This window comes from Bos grunniens, chromosome 11, assembly GCF_055505025.1.
Source record: "Bos grunniens cultivar Pamir isolate PY7600 chromosome 11, Bosgru_T2T1.0, whole genome shotgun sequence".
Taxonomy (NCBI): Eukaryota; Metazoa; Chordata; class Mammalia; order Artiodactyla; family Bovidae; genus Bos; species Bos grunniens.
Genome location: NC_141175.1, coordinates 82600566 through 82617955, shown reverse-complemented (window position 1 = coordinate 82617955; position 17390 = coordinate 82600566). Strand labels below are relative to the sequence as shown.

Below are 17390 nucleotides of genomic sequence, written 5' to 3'. Positions count from 1 at the left end.
TTTGAGTGTTCTTTGGCATTGCCTTTCTTTGGGATTGGAATGAAAACTGACGTTTTCCAGTCCTGTGGCCACTGCTGAGTTTTCCAAATTTGTACTCAGTTCAGTTCAGTTGCTCAGTTGTGTCCGACTCTTTGTGACCCCGTGAATTGCAGTGCACCAGGCCTCCCTGTCCATCACCAACTCCCGGAGTTCACCCAGACTCACATCCATTGAGCCGGTGATGCCATCCAGCCATCTCATCCTCTGTCGTCCCCTTCTCCTCCTGCCCCCAATCCCTCCCAGCATCAGAGTCTTTTCCAATGAGTCAACTCTTCACATGAGGTGGCCAAAGTACTGGAGTTTTAGCTTCAGCATCTACATATATCTAATTTTTTGTTTTTCCTAAGTGCAGCTGTGGGCTTCTCTGCTGGGTCAGTGGTAAAGAATCTGCCTGCCAATGCAGGAGACCAGGGTTCAATCCCTGGGTAGGGAAGATCCCCTGAAGAAGGAAATGGCAACCCACTCCAGAATTCTTGCCTGGGAAATCCCATGGACAGAGGAGCCTAGCAGGCTATAGTCCATGGGGTTGCAAAAGAGTTAGACATAATTTAATGACTAAACAACAACAACAAAAATGCAATTGTACCATACGTATTTTAATCTAGCCTGCTTTTTTTCACTTAATACATTTCTTAGCTTTCTTTTTTGGTGGTGGTGGAGGGGGGGTGGGTATTTTACTAAATTTTTTAGGCATTTAAATTATTTTGGAAATGTCCAACCTTGTCTCTGTGAACAAATCAATTTTAAAATGTGTGTTTCTATACCCGATTCAGGAAAGAGGATTAGAGTGCCTGTACCTTGGAGGTGCAAATTCTTCTACCTTTAGTGCCCAGAGAGAGATGGCCGAGGGAACACAGGGCCATATCCTTGGAACTAGTATAAATTCTGGTCAGTGCTTAGCCAACATTTCTTTTCAAGTTGCTTAATATTTACTTTTTAAAAAACTGTTATAATTTGCCATCTGTTATCTCTTCAGTTAATTTTCCAAAGGCCTGGGAGGACTCAGTCTTTACATTTCTCAAATTTGCATGATTCCTGGTTTCTAAAAATCTCCAAGTTCCTGTCGTTGAAAGTCTTACAGGCCTGAATAATCACCTCTCTCCAGTTCTTCAACCTAAATAATCATTTCTCACAGGAGCCCCCAAACCTTCATCTGCTTCTCCCTGACAAGAATTCTCGAGGGCATCGGGGACTTCGTAGTCCATGACCCCTAAGACATTAGACAGCTGGGATTTTTGAAGTGGGAGCCAACACATAGGAAGGGTCCTCAAGCAATAGTACCATTTCTCCTCATATTTGAGTCGTTTTCACCTTCCCACATTTTCTTTCTTTTTAAAACAATTTATTGATTGATTGATTGTTCTGAGTCTTTGTTGCTGTGAGGGGGCTTTTCTCTAGTTGTGGCAAGCAGGGGCTACTCCTCATCGCAGCACTGGGGCTTCTCATTGTGGTGGCTTTTCCTGTTGCTGAGCCTGGCCTCTGGGATGCATGGATGTCAGTAGCTGTGGCATGTGGGCTCAATAGTTGTGACCCATGGGCTTCATTGCCCCAGGGCATATGGGACCTTCCTGACCCAGAGACAGAACCCGAGTGTCCTGCATTGGCAGGCAGTTTACCGCCGAGCCACCAGGGAAGCCCCTCTTTCTCTCCCCCTCCATAGGTAAGTTTTGGCATCGTTATATCCAACTCCCCTCCCACTGCCCCCAAATTTTTATACACAGTGTGTGCTGCTATAACTGAACACCATAGACTGGAAGCTTATAAACGACTGAAACTTATCGCCCACAGTTGTGGAGGCTGGAAGCCTGAGATCAGGGTGCCAGGAAGACCAGGGGCTGCTGTGGACCCGCTTCTGCATTGCAGACTTGTAGTCTCACACGGCAGGCAGAGGGCTAGAGAGCTCTCGGGGGTCTCTTCTATAATGCCATTCATGAAGACTCCACTCTTGTGACCTAAGTATCTTCCTGAGAGCCCCCACCTCCTAACACCATCACACTGTGGTTACGATTTCAACATAGGACTTTTGTAGGGACAAAGATTATTCAGTCCATAATAACAAAGGTATTTTTTAAATCAAGGAACTCAGACAATGAGCTCTAATTTACTCTTTGTCTCTTAAAACACTTCTCTCTGTTGCATTTAAAGATAAGTTTTACAGGGAACACGACTGCCCATCTCTATTTTCAGCTCTGAAGGCCCAGAAACTTTTTGTGTTTATGCTAAACTAACTCACAGGAAACTCTAACAAAAGCTAAAATGAAAACTTACTGGGAATTCCCTGGCGGTCCAACGGTTAGGACTCTCTCGCTTCCACGGCAGGTAGCACAGGTTTGGGGAACCTTGGGTCCGGGAACTAAGATCCTCCAAGTCCAGTGGTGTGGCCAAAAATTTAAAAAAAAAAGCTGTTTATTCAACTTTAGCCACTATTGTCCTTCTAACTTAATATAAATGTAAATGTGTTAGGGTCCCATTGCCTCTAGGTCCTATAGGATTAGGTCAAACTTCTTAGCCTGGCATGTAAGGCCTTTGCAATCTGGCTTTGAACCAAGTTTCCAGTTGATTCTCATATGTCCTCCGTGTACTTTCTACATATTCTTCCCTCTGTCTGGAATGTCCTTTCTGACTCTTTACCAGGCAAAGATTTTATTTTTCACTGATGCTTCAGATGAAATAGCACCTTCTCTCAAAGTCTTCTCTGACCAGCCCTGCCCTTACAGCAGGGCATATTAATTGCTACCAACTCTGAGCAATTATGGCTTTTATTTTATTAGATTACAACCCATCATACTCGAAGTGCTTGCTTCTTCCATTGGACAGTGAATTCCTTGAGGATCAGAAATCCATTTCATCTATTAAGATAATCCAGAGTATCAGCTAAACACAGGATCTCAATAAACGTTGAACTGAATTGAACTTCTGTCTTTGTACTTTTTGCAATTACTTCCTTTTATTTCCTAAGTTCTTATAAAAGTTAATTTTGAAAATGTCAGCCTGTCTCAGCTGTCTTTAGACGAAAGGAAGAAAAAGGTGTTTGTTCATGCAGGGACTGGGAAAAAGCACATCCCTGGGGACCAGGAACAGTGACTGCTGTGGAAATGCAACTGAAGGATCCCACCAAGAGGGGAAAACCCAGCAGAAGAAGCCAGGCCAAACCACAACTATTTCTTTCCACCAGGAAATTACCTTTGGAGACCTTGTCTTTCCTCATAGTTGGAGATTTCTGTATATCAAAAATGAAGGGCCCTAGGACTTCCCTTGTGGTTCAGTGGCTAAGACTTTGTGCTCTCAATGCAGGAGGCCAGGGTTTGATCCCTATTTATGCAACTATATCCCACATGCCTCAACTAGGAGTTTCTATGCTGAAACTCAAGCTCCAGCATGCTGCAACTAAGACCCAGTGTAGCCAAAAAAAAATTTTTTAATGGAGGGCCCTACTCCCCCGTGTTCCTTTCTGTATAGGGTGTCCTCTGGGTTTGTGTGCAGTGGGTGGAGGATGGCTTCCTAACTGGGACTGTCTCAGGTGAGATAAGAAGAATCAAGACAAGAGGGTTGGTTCACGGTTGCCCAGCATCCCATCATCCTTCTTCCAGCTAATCAGAAGGTGAGTGGGATCAGCTGGGCAGATGGGGTAGACCGGATCTCAGGAAACAGGGAAATGGACAAAAAGGACACAGAGGAATGCGTCCGGTTGGACCTTGTTATAGTGTCTCCAAATTTCATTCCCACAGAGCCGTAATAGGGTGACCATGACTCTGAATCAATTCCTCTGCTCCTCCAACTCCGCTTTCCTCCTTCAACTCCGAAGTGCCTTGCCAACCCTTTACATCTGCCCTGGAGAGGAACTGGGATCTGAGAGTAGATGAAAGCCATGGACCGGGAGCCCCCAGCCTTCCCCTATGATCTGGTATTTACCAAGTGCTCAACCTTGAAGTTATTTGTGGCCCTTTCTGCTTTACTGAAGAAAAATGGATTTTACCTCAACTCATGATTCCTGTTTAAATATTTAGTTTCATCAGCACAGGCCCAAGTGCCTTTTCCATTTCCCCTGGTGCCTGGGAGCCACGCTGACACCAGCATCATAAATAATGCATCAGATCCCAGCAACATGCCACTGGCTGGGAATTGCTCCATCCCTCACGACTCGGGGCCTGCCCTCGGCTGCAGTTGCTTTAGGAGAAGCTGGCTACCATGGAGAAGTCGGTATGGAACTTTGAAGGCTTCACCTCAAATCTCCTTCTGGAGGCAATGACTGTGATGGGCAAGCAGTCCCCACTCCAGCCCAGATCTGAGGGACTTTATGGGGGTGTGCAAAGGTGTGTGTTGATGGGGAGAGTTGGACAAGTGGGAAGACGTGGGAACACCACAGTCACACAGTCCTCAGACTCTCTGCCTTTGAAGTTGCTCTTACCTGCTGAAAGACTTCAGGCCACCAATAGAAAGGGTCCAGCCTCGGTTCTGTGTGAATGTGGAGAAGACTGGGGACACCCGACAGAAGGAGGCAGCCGGGTTTAAGGACGCAGGAAGAAGACTCAGTGAAATGCTGGAACCTTCGCTCTCCCCTTCACTTCCAGAATTCTGACTCCTAACTGGGAGGAGAGCCCCACCCTCTACACCCTCTATTCCATGAACACAGTCCAAATTTCACCCACCAAATCAGAAGCCTATGGGAGGGTGGAAGGGAGTTAGGACTTCCAGGGATGGACATTTCATCTCCTCTTGCAGAAAGCAACCAGTGATGGGATTTGACTGGACCGTTTTTGGGCAACCTTTACCAAAACTTCAAAAAGGTTAAGCTGCCTCCAGGTACCCTCTAATTGAAGCCAAGTCTTCAATGCTCTGATTGAGTGCAATTAAATGGGAAACATTGCATTCAGATCAGGTCAGTCGCTCAGTCATGTCCGACTCTTTGCAACCCCATGAATTGCAGCACGCCAGGCCTCCCTGTCCATCACCACATCCCGGAGTTCACTGAGACTCACGTCCATCGACTCTGTGATGCCATCCAGCCATCTCATCCTCTGTCGTCCCCTTCTCTTGCTCCCAATCCCTCCCAGCATCAGAGTCTTTTCCAATGAGTCAACTCTTCGCATGAGGTGGCCAAAGTACTGGAATTTCAGCTTTAGCATCATTCCTTCCAAAGAACACCCAGGGCTGATCTCCTTCAGAATGGACTGGTTGGATCTCCTTGCAGTCCAAGGGACTCTCAAGAGTCTTCTCCAACACCACAGTTCAAAAGCGTTAGTTGCCACTAATAATATGGTCCTGGCCTGGCTTTGTAAAAGAAGCTCTGAACTACTCATGGTTTATCCTCCAAAACTTCACAGAGATAAAAGGAAACATAAACAACCATTTATTTATCCAGGAGTTCAAAGTCTCACTTTGAGCCCTCCAGCATTTTCTGTCCTTTTTGAAATCAAGACTGCAAATAAACTTCCCTCGGTCTCTCATAGAAAGGGCAGCAGCTACCAATATGGATAAAGATAAACGGCACTGATGAAAGAGCAAATTATAGTATCATCCTTCAGTCTGGGGGATTCATGAGCCCCTTCTCTGCTCTTTGGAGCCATCCACGCTGTAGAATATCTAAGGCCAGACCCTACTAATTTGTTTCCAACTGCCTAGGATTTGGACAGTCAGGAACTACCAAAAGAGAAGACAGCAAGGGAGTTGGTCTCTGAAGACCGCCATATTGTCAGATCCAGTGATCGACTGGTTACTCTGGTTTATCACCATTGGACCCCACTGTTCATCACATGGGTCCTGGAACCTGGGCTTCTCAAACTTTTTTCCTAGCTCCCTACCTCTGTATTGAAGTATGTTAGCCTCGAAACAAGTCTCTGTGTTTCCACTCTCCACAGTGGAGTGTGGGTTTGTGTGTGTGTGTGTGTGTGTGTGTATAAACTTTCAGAAGGCTTTGTTTCAATCATGATATTTTATATATGGCATCACTTATAACCAAGACACTTTATTTAAGATGCAGTAAGTGGCTCATATTCATGGAATTCACATGCTCCCTGTGACCCAGATGGAGTTCAGCTGAAAGGAGAACGGCCTAGGAAAACCTCAGTGATGGTATCAGGTATGAGGGGAACTAACTACAGTCTACATGACTGGATGCTGTCCAGTATGATTTGGAAGAGGATTTAAAAAGGTAGCCAGTGTATATGGTCATTTCTCTCACAGCCATTAATTGGCACAGGTCTAAGAACCCCAGTTTGAGTTGGAAGGGGTCTTTTTCACTATTACATCAAATGAAATACAGAAGGAAGTTTGGTTTTCCCTCACATAAACTTCAGATTGGTGAGTTTTGAATCCCTAGTGCTCAGAGGAGGTTTGATGCCTCCAGAGAACACAGTCATGCTGCTTTGCTTTTTTTGTTTGTTTGTTCATTTCGAAGCTGTGGGATCTTAGTTCCTTGACCAGGGATTAACCCGTGCCCCCTGCAGTGGAAGTGCAGAGTGGTAACCGCTGGACTGCCAGGGAAGTCCCCAGTCATGCTTTTCTGAATTGGAAGTCAAGACTGGCCTCTTTCTATTTTGTGTTCTTCATGTTCCGGGTGATCTTTTAAAAACGTCGATCAGATTCCTGTCACTCCTGTGTTGAAATAGTTGACTTAAAAAATATTCATAACATAAAAGTTGCGAGTTAGGCTTTCTTCAGGGGAACTTTTAGGACTTCAGGCCCAGGAGACAGCATCTCCAGTGACCCTGAGAAAACTCTGAGGAGGCGGAAGGAGGAGCCTGGTTGTTATATAGAAGTGTTGCAACAAAGGGCAGATAGTCTGAACATCAAAACAGTATGGTTAATTAAAGAAAACCAGATATCCCAAGTTAAGGAGTTTAGTGCTTTTCTCTGTATGGGAGGATGCGGGAGTCTGGGCTCACTGAAATCATTCCTTTGATATGTACCTCAGCGATCTGGGGCCAGTGTCCTGTGGTTTTCAGCGTTCACCTTAGGGAGGGCCTGCAGTCTGGTGGCTGCTAGATAGATGGCAGGTATTCTTTCCTTCCTGAGTTCCCTCAGGGTTCACGAGCTTACCTTCCGTGGTGGCTGCCATTGCTGATGACCGTGACATCCTTTGCTTACTGATATGGCAGGAAATATTCCATTTCTCAAAAGCCTTCCCAGTATGCTTAGAACAAAATTCAAACACTTTACCACGGCCTTCCAGGCTCTACATGGATGGACGCTGCTCACTTCCCTGACCTCATCTCCTACCCACACGGGTCTTCCTGGGTCACAATCAGGTCAGGCTGAGTCTTGCTTTGTGGAATTTGCTTTTGCTCTTCCCTTGTCCTGGCATGTTGCTCCCCACATGTCCCAGCAGCTCACTCCATTCTATCATTAGGTCTCTTTTGAGTTCTTACATCCAAGAAGTCTTCTCTGACCACCATCATCATTTTTGGTTTCCCTATCCTGATTTACTTTTTGTAGTGCGTTTATCATTGTGTACTAGCACATCTATTGACGGATTTATTATATTTGGTCATTCTTCTGTCTTTTCCACAAGAATATAAGCTCCAGGGGGCAGGTGTTCTGTCTATCTCCTTCACTGGTGTGTCCTTAATGCCTTTAACAGCACTCATTACTTATTTGGTGAATGAGAAGGGCATTTTTGAAGACAAGATTATATTCTTGAAGGCCCCTACTCTACTGCCCACCCTAGAAGCATTGATTGGGATCTGAGGAGCCAGAGCGCTTCCTGACAAAGGAATGGAGGAGTGAATGTGTGTGTTACCTTCTTGGTAATCTGCTATTGCTTATGGGAATGTGTGATACTCTACGGGTGTGCCGGGGAAGGAAAAATGGAAGGGGAGGAGGATTATTCCACTGACAGCTGAAGGGCATAGCATCTGGATGTTCTTTTCTGTTAGCACTAAGCCAACCGTGTCTAAAGGACTTGAGCAGGACTTAAGTGGAGTGGTGTTGGGCCCCTTCTCTCTGTGTAACTCTATCTTTTAAAAAAAATATTTAAAATTTTATTTTATTTACTTATATTTTAGTGTTTTGGGTCTTTGTTACTGCACAGGCTTCTCTCTAGTTGTGGCAAGCGGGAGCCACTCCCTAGCCATGGCGTTCAGGTTTCCCTTTGCGGTGGCCTCCCTGGTTGCAAAGTACTGGCTCTTGGGCACACGGGGCTCAGTAGTTGTGGCTCTCGGGCTTTAGAGCACAGGCTTAATATTTGTGGCACACGGGCTTAGTTGGTCCATGGCGTGTGGAATTCTCCTGGTTTCTTGGGAATGGAACCTGTGTCTCCTGCACTGGCAGGTGGATTCTTTACCACTGAGCCACCAGAAAAGCCCCCTCTTTTATTCTTTTATTCAGCTTCCATGTCCCTTAGTCTCTGCATATAGTGCTCAGTTTTTTCTGGCTGAATCTATGTTTACTTAAAATCAAGGGGTGGTTACCATCTGTATGAGTTTCCTAGGGCTGCTGTAACTAATTACCACAACTTGGGTGGCTTCAAACAACAGTAATATATTGTCTCATAGTTCTGAAGGCCAGAAGCCAGAAATGAAGGTGCCAGCTAACTTGATTCCTCCTGGGGGCTTTGATGGAGAATCTACTCCATGCTTCTCCCCCAGTATCTGGTGGCTGCCAGCAGTCTTTGGCATTGTTTTGGCTTGTAGCTCATAACACTCATCTTGGCCTCCACCTTTCCATGCCTTCTCTTCATTCTGTTCCCTCTCTTCTTCTGTTTCATACAAGGACACTTGTTGTTGGATATAGGGGCAACCCTAATTCAGGATGATCTTATCTCCAGACCATTAATTTCATCTGGAAATAAGGTCACATTCGTAGGTTCTGGTTCCAGGTAGACATATATTTGGGGGGACCACTGTGTAACCCTCTATACCATCTTAGAGGCAAGAGGGTGAGGTAGGAATAGACAGATTTGTGTTTCAGGCTGTGTCCTTTCCCTTTTCCTCCTGTTCTTTTCTTCCCCCATTCCCACCCTCCCACCCCAGCTGCTTTTTTCACCCCGAGAGCAGACTTCTCTTTCCCTAGCTGAGAATTTTGCCTGTGGCAGGTCAGCCCTGGGGCATGCCCCCTTGTCTTCACCATCTGTCCTGGTGACTTGCGTGGCCCTCTGCCCACACCCTGCCTATTGCACATTTGGACCTGGACTCTGATCTCCTGGACCGAGACTGGCTAAACCTGTTTTCTCCCAAGCTGAAGGATTCAGGGAACCTGCTTCTTCCCCTGGGGCCAGGGTTTGGCTTACCCCTCAGACAAGACAGACCGGGCTCTGAGCTGATGGTGACATAGAAGAGGGTATTTCTAGCCCTCTCAAACTCTGGGTCTGTTCATCCACCTCTTTTCTAATGAGGAAACATTCTGCATGTTTCCAAAGGCACCTGGAACACAACTTTTCTAAAATTGAACCCGTCAGCCATCCCTCTTCCCCCAACTTGCCTCCCCTCCCACACTGTCTGCTCACTGAATCACACCTCTTTCCACCCAGTTGTTATCTTTTTACTTCAAGTCTCCCCCAAGGCACCAGATCCTGTATCTCTCACACCTCTGAGTTTCTCTCAAACCAATCCATATCTCTCATACCCCATGACCTCTTACCCTAGTCAGCAGCCCTTTTCACCAACCTGTACTCTCCACCATCTCCAATTCCTATCCACACTCTTTGCTCTTGTTGTTGTTCAGTCACTGAGTCCTGTCTGACTCTTTGAGACCCCATGGACTGCAGCACGCCAGGCTTCCCTGTCCTCTACCATCCCTGGAGTTGCTCAAACTCATGTCCATTGAGTCAGTGATGCCATCCAATCTTCTCATCCTCTGTCGCCCTCTTCTCCTCCTGCCCTCAATCCTTCCCATCATCAGAGTCTTTTCCAATCAGTAGGATCTTTTCATTAGGTGGCCAAAGATCTTTTTTGCTGTGGTCTGAGTCATTCCTACAAAGGTTCCCTGTTGTATCCCTCAACACTTTCCATTGCCTTTTAGGATTCTACTTCCTGACCCCACAGCATATGCTGTTGCCATCTCCCATTCAAATCCACAGCACTCTAGCGCTCCATAGGTTAAAAAAAACAAAATATCTCACAAAACAAAAACACACTTAAATCATTTAGGGTACCCTTCTAAAGGCTCATTCCTATCCCCCTTGTGATTTCCAGTACCTTTTCTAGGACCTGGAGGCAATGTTGAATCTAGAGAAGGAACCTCTTTGTGGATGCCACCAAATGGCTGAGCTTGCTCTCCTTTGAGAGCATGAGAGCGAGAGCACCATAGACTCCTAAAATACACACTTTCAAAAGTCAAGACTTTCTGAGATTGGCCCTGGGTAGACCCAGTGGCCGCAACTGGGACCCTTTTGTCCCTGGTCTCCTCCTGACGTGGACAACTGGCCAGAGTGCCCTGACCAGGTAAGGAACAAGAGACTTTATTGACCTCTCTCCCCTTCCCTTTCTCTTTCCTCTCCTTAACCCTTCTTATCCTTCCCTGTTTTTCTAGTCCCCTGGTCCTGGATGCAGGAATCTGGACGAAGGGCCCTCAGCCTGAGCTGAGGATTGGAGACCGATCACCTCCTCTTGGCAGAGAACTCGAATTCTGCTTCTGGTCTGGTCTGATTTCTGGTAGGGCCGAGTTCCAGTCCTCCCTTCTCTGGAAGCCCAGGGAAAAGTCCCATAACACCTGGGTATCTGTAGGTGGCAGGAGACGTCTGTAAGGCCACCCCTTTCACCCCCTCTCCTGCCTCCTCCCCCTTCTTTCAACCTGGCTTCCTTTCCTCCCTTTGAAATCTTTGATGTAGTACTTGGATCTGAAGTTCTGTGTCTCTATAGGAGGTTTTCTGAGAGACTGTATTCTTGTATTTAAGGGCTTCCCTAGTGGCGCAGAGGTTAAAGCATCTGCCTGCAATGTGGGTAGACCTGGGTTCAATCCCTGGGTCAGGAAGATCCCCTAAGGAAATGGCAACCCACTCCAGTATTCTTGCCTGGAGAATCCCATGGATGGAGGAGCTTGGTGGGCTACAGTCCACGGGTCGCAAAGAGTTGGACACGACTGAGCGACTTCACTTTCTTGTTTTTAGCCCGGAGGATCAGTGGAAGAGAAGGCGCCAAGACTGGAGAAGCTAGGAAACTCTGATTCTGGTTTTCTTTCCCTTAGGGGCTCAATTGCTTTGATTCTTGCTTTCTCTTGGAATAGTCATCTTCTGGTACAACCCGGGACCACCTTGGAATAGCTGAGACAAATTGGCATTTTTCCAATAGAATTTTGCTAAATAACAACATAAGTTAATGAAAGAAAAGAAAGGAAAAAAAAAAAAGAGAAACAGATCAAAGAAAGCACAAAGGACAAGCTATGGTACTTTATCTAAAGCCTGTTATCTGGTTCCAGATTAATTACATTCTAGACCCCCAGGCTCCTTTCTTTTTCAGGCTCCTTTCTTGAGTTCAATATCACAAAGCTCCCAGACTCTGGACAGCCCTATCTGGGTTTTTTTTTTTTTTTTCATATATAAAAACTCCATCCTGATGTTGAAGCAAAAACCAACACTCTGTCTTATCTATAGCTTCCTTGCAGCATCCACTTTTTCAGCTAAGCTGTGGGACTCTGGGGACTGACACAGAGAACATTCTGGGCCTTTTGGCAATCCCTTATCATGATTCTTTAATCACAGCAGTCATGCCAGGAAATTTTACCCATGGAGAGGCTGGACTTTTCCTGGAGTTTCTGGCACAATCTGAGAGACCCCTCTATTTTAGTAATGAGGATGACTGGAATAGAGAGACAGCACCTAATAAGTATAAAGCTTAACACATGCCCCAAACTTTGTATATTTCACTTTTTAGTACAAGTGTTAGAATTAGGTGTCAGTAGCTAGTCATGATTTGTAGAACTTGAGGATCAGAGGGGTCAAGCAACTTTTAAAGTCTAACAGCCAAGCTAGGAGTGAAGTTTGGTGACAAGTTTGTGATCTGAACCATGCAGCCTGAGGAGGTAGAAGTGCTTTGGTTTCTTTGAAGCTATGGCTTTTCCACCCTTCTTTGTATGTTTTTTTTTTTTTTTCTTCTATGTACAAACATTTGCTGAACTCCTTTATATGCATACTTCTTTGTTATTTGGAAGTATAAAAGTTTCATAGACAAAAGTCCCTGCATTCAACTCTGCACCTGGTTCTCTAACTATGTTAAGTCCATCATTCATGGGCACTTGTTCTTCCAGATACTGAGCACCTATTATGTAGAAGACACTGGCCCAGGAGCTAGAGATGCAAGAGGTTATACACACAGAATCTAGAGGAAGGAAAGAGCCTGGGTTCTGCCACCATTACTTCCAACTAATTCCAATCCCCCAAATTTCTGAGGCCCTTCATGGGGGAATGGGGTGGGTTGGGGCTTCTGGATAAGGCTATTCCTAAGGAGATCAGTATGGATGGAAGACGTTTTCTTGGCACTTTTTGCCCATTTAGTGTGGTTAGTATCTGGTAAGGTGCACAAAGCTGGGGAAATGAGACAGGCAGGCAAGGAACTATCAGAAATACAGAGATATTTTGAAGGGGAGAAACTGCTTACTTATTTAAAAATAATGAGAAAACCTTTTAATAGAGCTTGCGACCTATTGTTCCCTTGCAGTTTATGGTTTCCAGGTGGCCTTTCCACTTGGAGACAATCTTCCTGGTTTAGAGAATTCTAGGGCAAAGGAAAGGGCTGAATTATCCCAACACTGCTGCCAGTTTATAGTTTAACTCCAGCTAAATTATGCAGCCTATTTACGTGTCAGCTCAGAAATGGAGAGAGTGATGTCAGTGATGTCACAATATGTTTTCTGTGGAATCTCCAGTAAAGGGATTATGATAAATAACAGCTATGCAGTGTGCATAACAGAACAGCTTTATTTTTTCTCTAGGTCAAAAGAGTTGACGTGAGATCACAATTTGACTCACAGCGTAAAACCTTTGGGAATCTGAAACTTGCTTGAGTTTAAAAAAAAAGCAGCAGACACCTGTTATTTGCATAGTGCTCTTTGCTGAATGGTTTACAAAGCATTTTAAGATATAATCACAACTGTTCCTTACCCCACCTGTGAGGTGCAATTAGTGTGTCCCCATTTTATACTTGAAGAAACTTGAGTTACACAGTCAATCAAGGTAATTCAGCCAAAGATGCTTTATATTTTTTTTATTAAAGTGCTTTATATTTTATTTCTTGCTTTCCATTAGCTAGCCAGAGAACTATTTTCACCTCAATTTGTGATAATGACAATCACAAATGCCATCACCAGACAAAGCAGAACACAGCCTTCTTTTCTGGGGACACTTCTCATCCACAGACGCCAAACCCAGAGTCAACACAAGGTTGTAAAGCCACCAGAAACTCCAAACAACCCACAACAGTTAGGGATCCTCTTCATGTTTATTACCCAACAATATCTGGGAGTAGTTCGGAATGGATTGGCTTCCCTAAAGAAAGCTGTTTGTGTTCATTTAGGGGACAAACCAGCTCAGATTCAACTCAATTTGGCTCTTTGTTTCTGTGAGGGTCTGAAGGCTGAGAAAACAGGGGTTGTCTAGAGAATTTGCCTGGGAAAATAATAACTTTAAAAGCATTAGGCACATAACCAGTTAACAGTCCATCAACAGCAAGCTGACTGGCACCATCTCGTCCTTTGAGGAGTTGTGGTGACAATGAACTGTGAGCCCTGTTCCCCTAACGGCAAAGGAAGCCCCCCTCCTCTAATGGTCTCTTCTCCCAGCCTGGCTGCACTGCATATAGGGCCTGTCTAGAGGCAAGGCCTCCAGGTGTGGGGAAGTGGGTTCTGTTCATCCTGGTTTTGGGGTGAACGCGGATTGACACGCCAGTGCAGTTAGGGTGGAGTTGGAAGGGGGTCAGTTTTCCTAGTTCCGCCATCCTCTAGGTCTCTGCCCTGAGAAGCTGCAAGCACTTGGCATCCCCTTGGCTCCAGGGCCTTCCGGCTCCAGGCCGGTTGCCTTCACCTCACCAGAAGGAAGGCGCCCTGCTGCGAGCACTTATTTGCATCCAAGTGTTTGCATCCAGACTGGTGCTCACGTGCTGGAGGTCACACAGCCTGGAGGTCTCCAGGGACAGAGGCGGGGAGAGGAAGCCCAGTCTCGGGGTGGGCAGGTGCCTGGGTACGCTGGCTGGGGCGGCAGGCCTCGGCCTGGGCCAGGACCCCTGCCCTAGGACCCTCCACTTCCAGCAAGGTCCCCCCAAGCCGCAACCCGCCCCCCAATTCCCTGCTGGTCCCAAGCGCTCCGGCCTCCCCTGGCAGGACAACTCGGCCCTCCCTAGCCCTGCGCTGGGGGCGGGCACCTGCCCCCACCCCTGGGCGTCCCCTCCCCTTCACTTCCCCCTCCCCTTGTTCCCTCCCTTCCCTCCCCCCCCGCGGCGAGGAGTCGGCGGCGGCCGAGGCTGAGGCGGCGGCGGCGGCGGCGGCAGCGGCGGGCGGGGCTCGGCTCGGGCTCCGCGGGCGGGCGGGCGGACATGGCGGCCAACATGTACCGGGTCGGAGGTAGGAAGGCTCGGCCCGACCCGGCCCGTCTGGGAGCGGGCCCCGGGAGTGGGGGGGGTCGGGGCGAGTTCACCCTAACGGCTGGCAGCCACGGGCGCCCGGGCTGAGGGCGCAGGCGGCTGGGGGCCTGCGGTGGGGGCCGGGGCTGCCCACCCCCCGCCCCTCCCCCCTCCCCCACCGTGGCCCGCGAAGGGACCGGGGCCCATCCACACCCCCCGCGCCCCGCCCAAGGTTTTAGGGCCAAGCCTGTACTTGAGGGTATGAATTATCACGCACCCCCACCCCCACCCCCCACCCATGAAACCCACATGGGGGTGGGGGCCGTCAAGCCCCTTAAGAGGGTGGTTTATCCTCGCGTGGCATCTAGGCATTGGGGGTGTGGAGAGGGTAGAGGGACATTCGCCCCCCTCCTCTACGCCTCCCCTTCCTTGGGGGTGTGGGTGGGGGCGATGGGGGCCCAGCCAGGGGCACAGCTGGATAGGCCTGTTTGCGGGGACAGGGCCCTACACCTCTCCGTCGTCACTCTCCCTTCGGTTTCTTGTCCGGTTCCTCCCCGCCCCGCTCCCCTCTCCCACAATAATGGGGCTTAGAGGGGCCAGGGCACCGCAGCCTGGTCTGGGGAGTTGAGCTCTGCCTGGACGTTCGCTCTACTGTCTGCCTCCTTCGTAGCCTTCTGCAGAAGAGAGAAATAAGGTCAAACAAACTTTCTCCCTACTCACGACGCCCTCCTGTCTCTTTCCTGGTGAAATAATAATTCAGATAAGTGGCGTGTTTGTGTGTGAGACGTGCTCTTCTGCTCATTAGCCGAGCTTCTTGATGGATGGTGGTGGGAATGGCCTGGCTAAATGAGGCCACTTTGTAGAAGGGAGAAGGGAAAGAGCCACTAAGATAGACAATACAGCCCAGCCTCTCAAATAAACACACAGTGGGGAGTTTCCAGTGAGCCTATTAGATGACAGGAAAAACCACATTTGAAAATTTTTATCCTTTTTGTTGACAGGCTGCAGCAATCATTATAACAAGACTCCAAAGGAGTCTAGATTAAATTTGGTAAATGAGGTATTAAAAAAAACCGATATCACCTCCAGAGAGCTCTGTCTCTCAAAAAGTGACCTGTCTCCGTTCTCCCCGCCCCCATCCTCTTAGATGGAGCTGTGAAAAAGTTGGTCGTGTGCTTCTGCTCTGCTCACCTGATTTTTTTTTTTCAAGTTGGTGATTGAAATGTACTTTGGGCTGTGAAGCCTTTCAAGATGCTCTGAATTTGTCTTAGGTCAATAGTTTTATGTGAGAAGCATACTCCAGGGCGAATGGATTGGAGTGAAAAGATGTGGAAGCAGTTACAGTATGAAAGACACGTGTTTAGTCAGCCCTGACTAAATGATAAGAGGTGTCTTTTTGTTTATTATTAAAAATTTGACACATGTGGGACAAGAGTCTCCACATTCAAGGAGAACTTGAATAAAACATTAATGGAAGTGAAAATGCCAGGAAAATAAGGATCTGTGAATGGTAGGCACATGAGGGAATATATTAAGTTTGCATTACTAAGTTTGCTTTTACCAGGGAATGAATTATGGGCGTGCTTCATTTTGAATGTGAATTACCTAATATAAAAAGTCACAGATTGGCACATGTGAACTTTCTGTTGAAAAGATTAAGCTCTGTACTTCCTTTACTTACAGATTATGTGTACTTTGAGAATTCCTCAAGCAATCCGTACCTCATCAGAAGGATAGAAGAACTCAACAAGGTATACACTGAGTGTTCTTGATTCTAATATTAAGAAATATTTGATTCCCACTGAAGGATAAGTGGGTAAAGGGCATAAGAGGTGATTTTACTTGCAGTTCCAGACTCTTTGAAAGTATGGATTCCAGATTAGAGAGTTATGCAGGATTCTGAATATTTCGCTTTTTAGAATTACATCTGATATTAAATATTGATATTGAATATGTAACATCTGCAGATTTCTTTAAATTGCTTGGAGTTTCTCCGAGCAGGCCACTCCAGTAACTCAGTCTCTTTTTATATTTGAAGTCATAATTTGTGTTTCTCCCTTTTTAGTGAATTAATTTTTTACTCTTTCAGCTTGAGAAGGAAGAAGTTAGGAAATATAATATTTAAGGGAATTTGTAAAATTCTAGACTAGGCTAACTAATAAGAATACAGTATTGGTATAATTATAAAGTGGCTTTTTTGGTACTGTAGGCCAGAATAAATAAAACTTACCCATTGTTTTGTCCATGATCGAGGGTGTCCAGGACAGCAGCAGCTTAATGACTGTTGGCAATAGTTCAGCTTTTACATCGGAGGCACTTGAATAGTCATAAGCGACCTGACCATAAATTTCTGATGGTTTTGAGAGTTACCCGTGTACCTGGTGAGGATTCTTGCGATCAAAATGTTTGGGGGCTGTCTAGCTTATACTTGTCTCCCAAAATACCATCTGGAGACTGGTCCAGTTCTGAGTCCCTGGAAGCCCGGTCTGGCCAAGGGCATGCTTGACTTATGAGCTTGGACATCCTGGTTTACTTTTGGGGATACCCTGGCGATGTTGCATTTTAAAAACTTCTGTAGAATTTGAGACCACCAACCACCAAATGAAGCAAATGGCTGCAGGGTTAGGTCAGTCTGTGGGTGGAAACTGTTGAGATGTCTTCCCGAAGTGCTTCTCTTTTATGTTATTGATGTAAGGTATAAGAATTTAGGCAATTCCAGGAAATTCCTTTGTATTCCAGTGGTTCGGGCTCAGCGCTTTCACTGCCACAGCCCAGGTTCCATCCCTGGTCTGGGAGGAAAGATCCTGTAAGCCACTCAGTGCCGCTAAAAATTAAAAAAAAAAAAATTTTAAATAAAAGGCTTAA

At 46.5% G+C, this 17390-nt stretch overlaps 1 protein-coding gene across 26 annotated transcripts in view; it reads left to right on the top strand.

The window, feature by feature from the left end:
* Nucleotides 1–17390, top strand: part of MTA3 (metastasis associated 1 family member 3) — a 213819-nt gene that overhangs the window by 36636 nt on the left and 159793 nt on the right. For 13 of the 26 annotated variants that reach the window (XR_015137063.1, XR_015137066.1, XR_015137067.1 and 10 more), the window contains exons 1-2: nucleotides 14474–14526; nucleotides 16209–16276. Coding sequence is in view for 10 of the 26 variants with exons in the window: in XM_086327256.1 (XP_086183382.1) it covers nucleotides 14499–14526; nucleotides 16209–16276 (96 nt within the window). In the remaining 16 variants the exon portion in view is untranslated. Of the gene's footprint in view, nucleotides 1–14473; nucleotides 14527–16208; nucleotides 16277–17390 lie in introns of those variants that run through there. The other 13 variants (XR_015137062.1, XR_015137065.1, XR_015137064.1 and 10 more) reach the window with 1 other exon arrangement.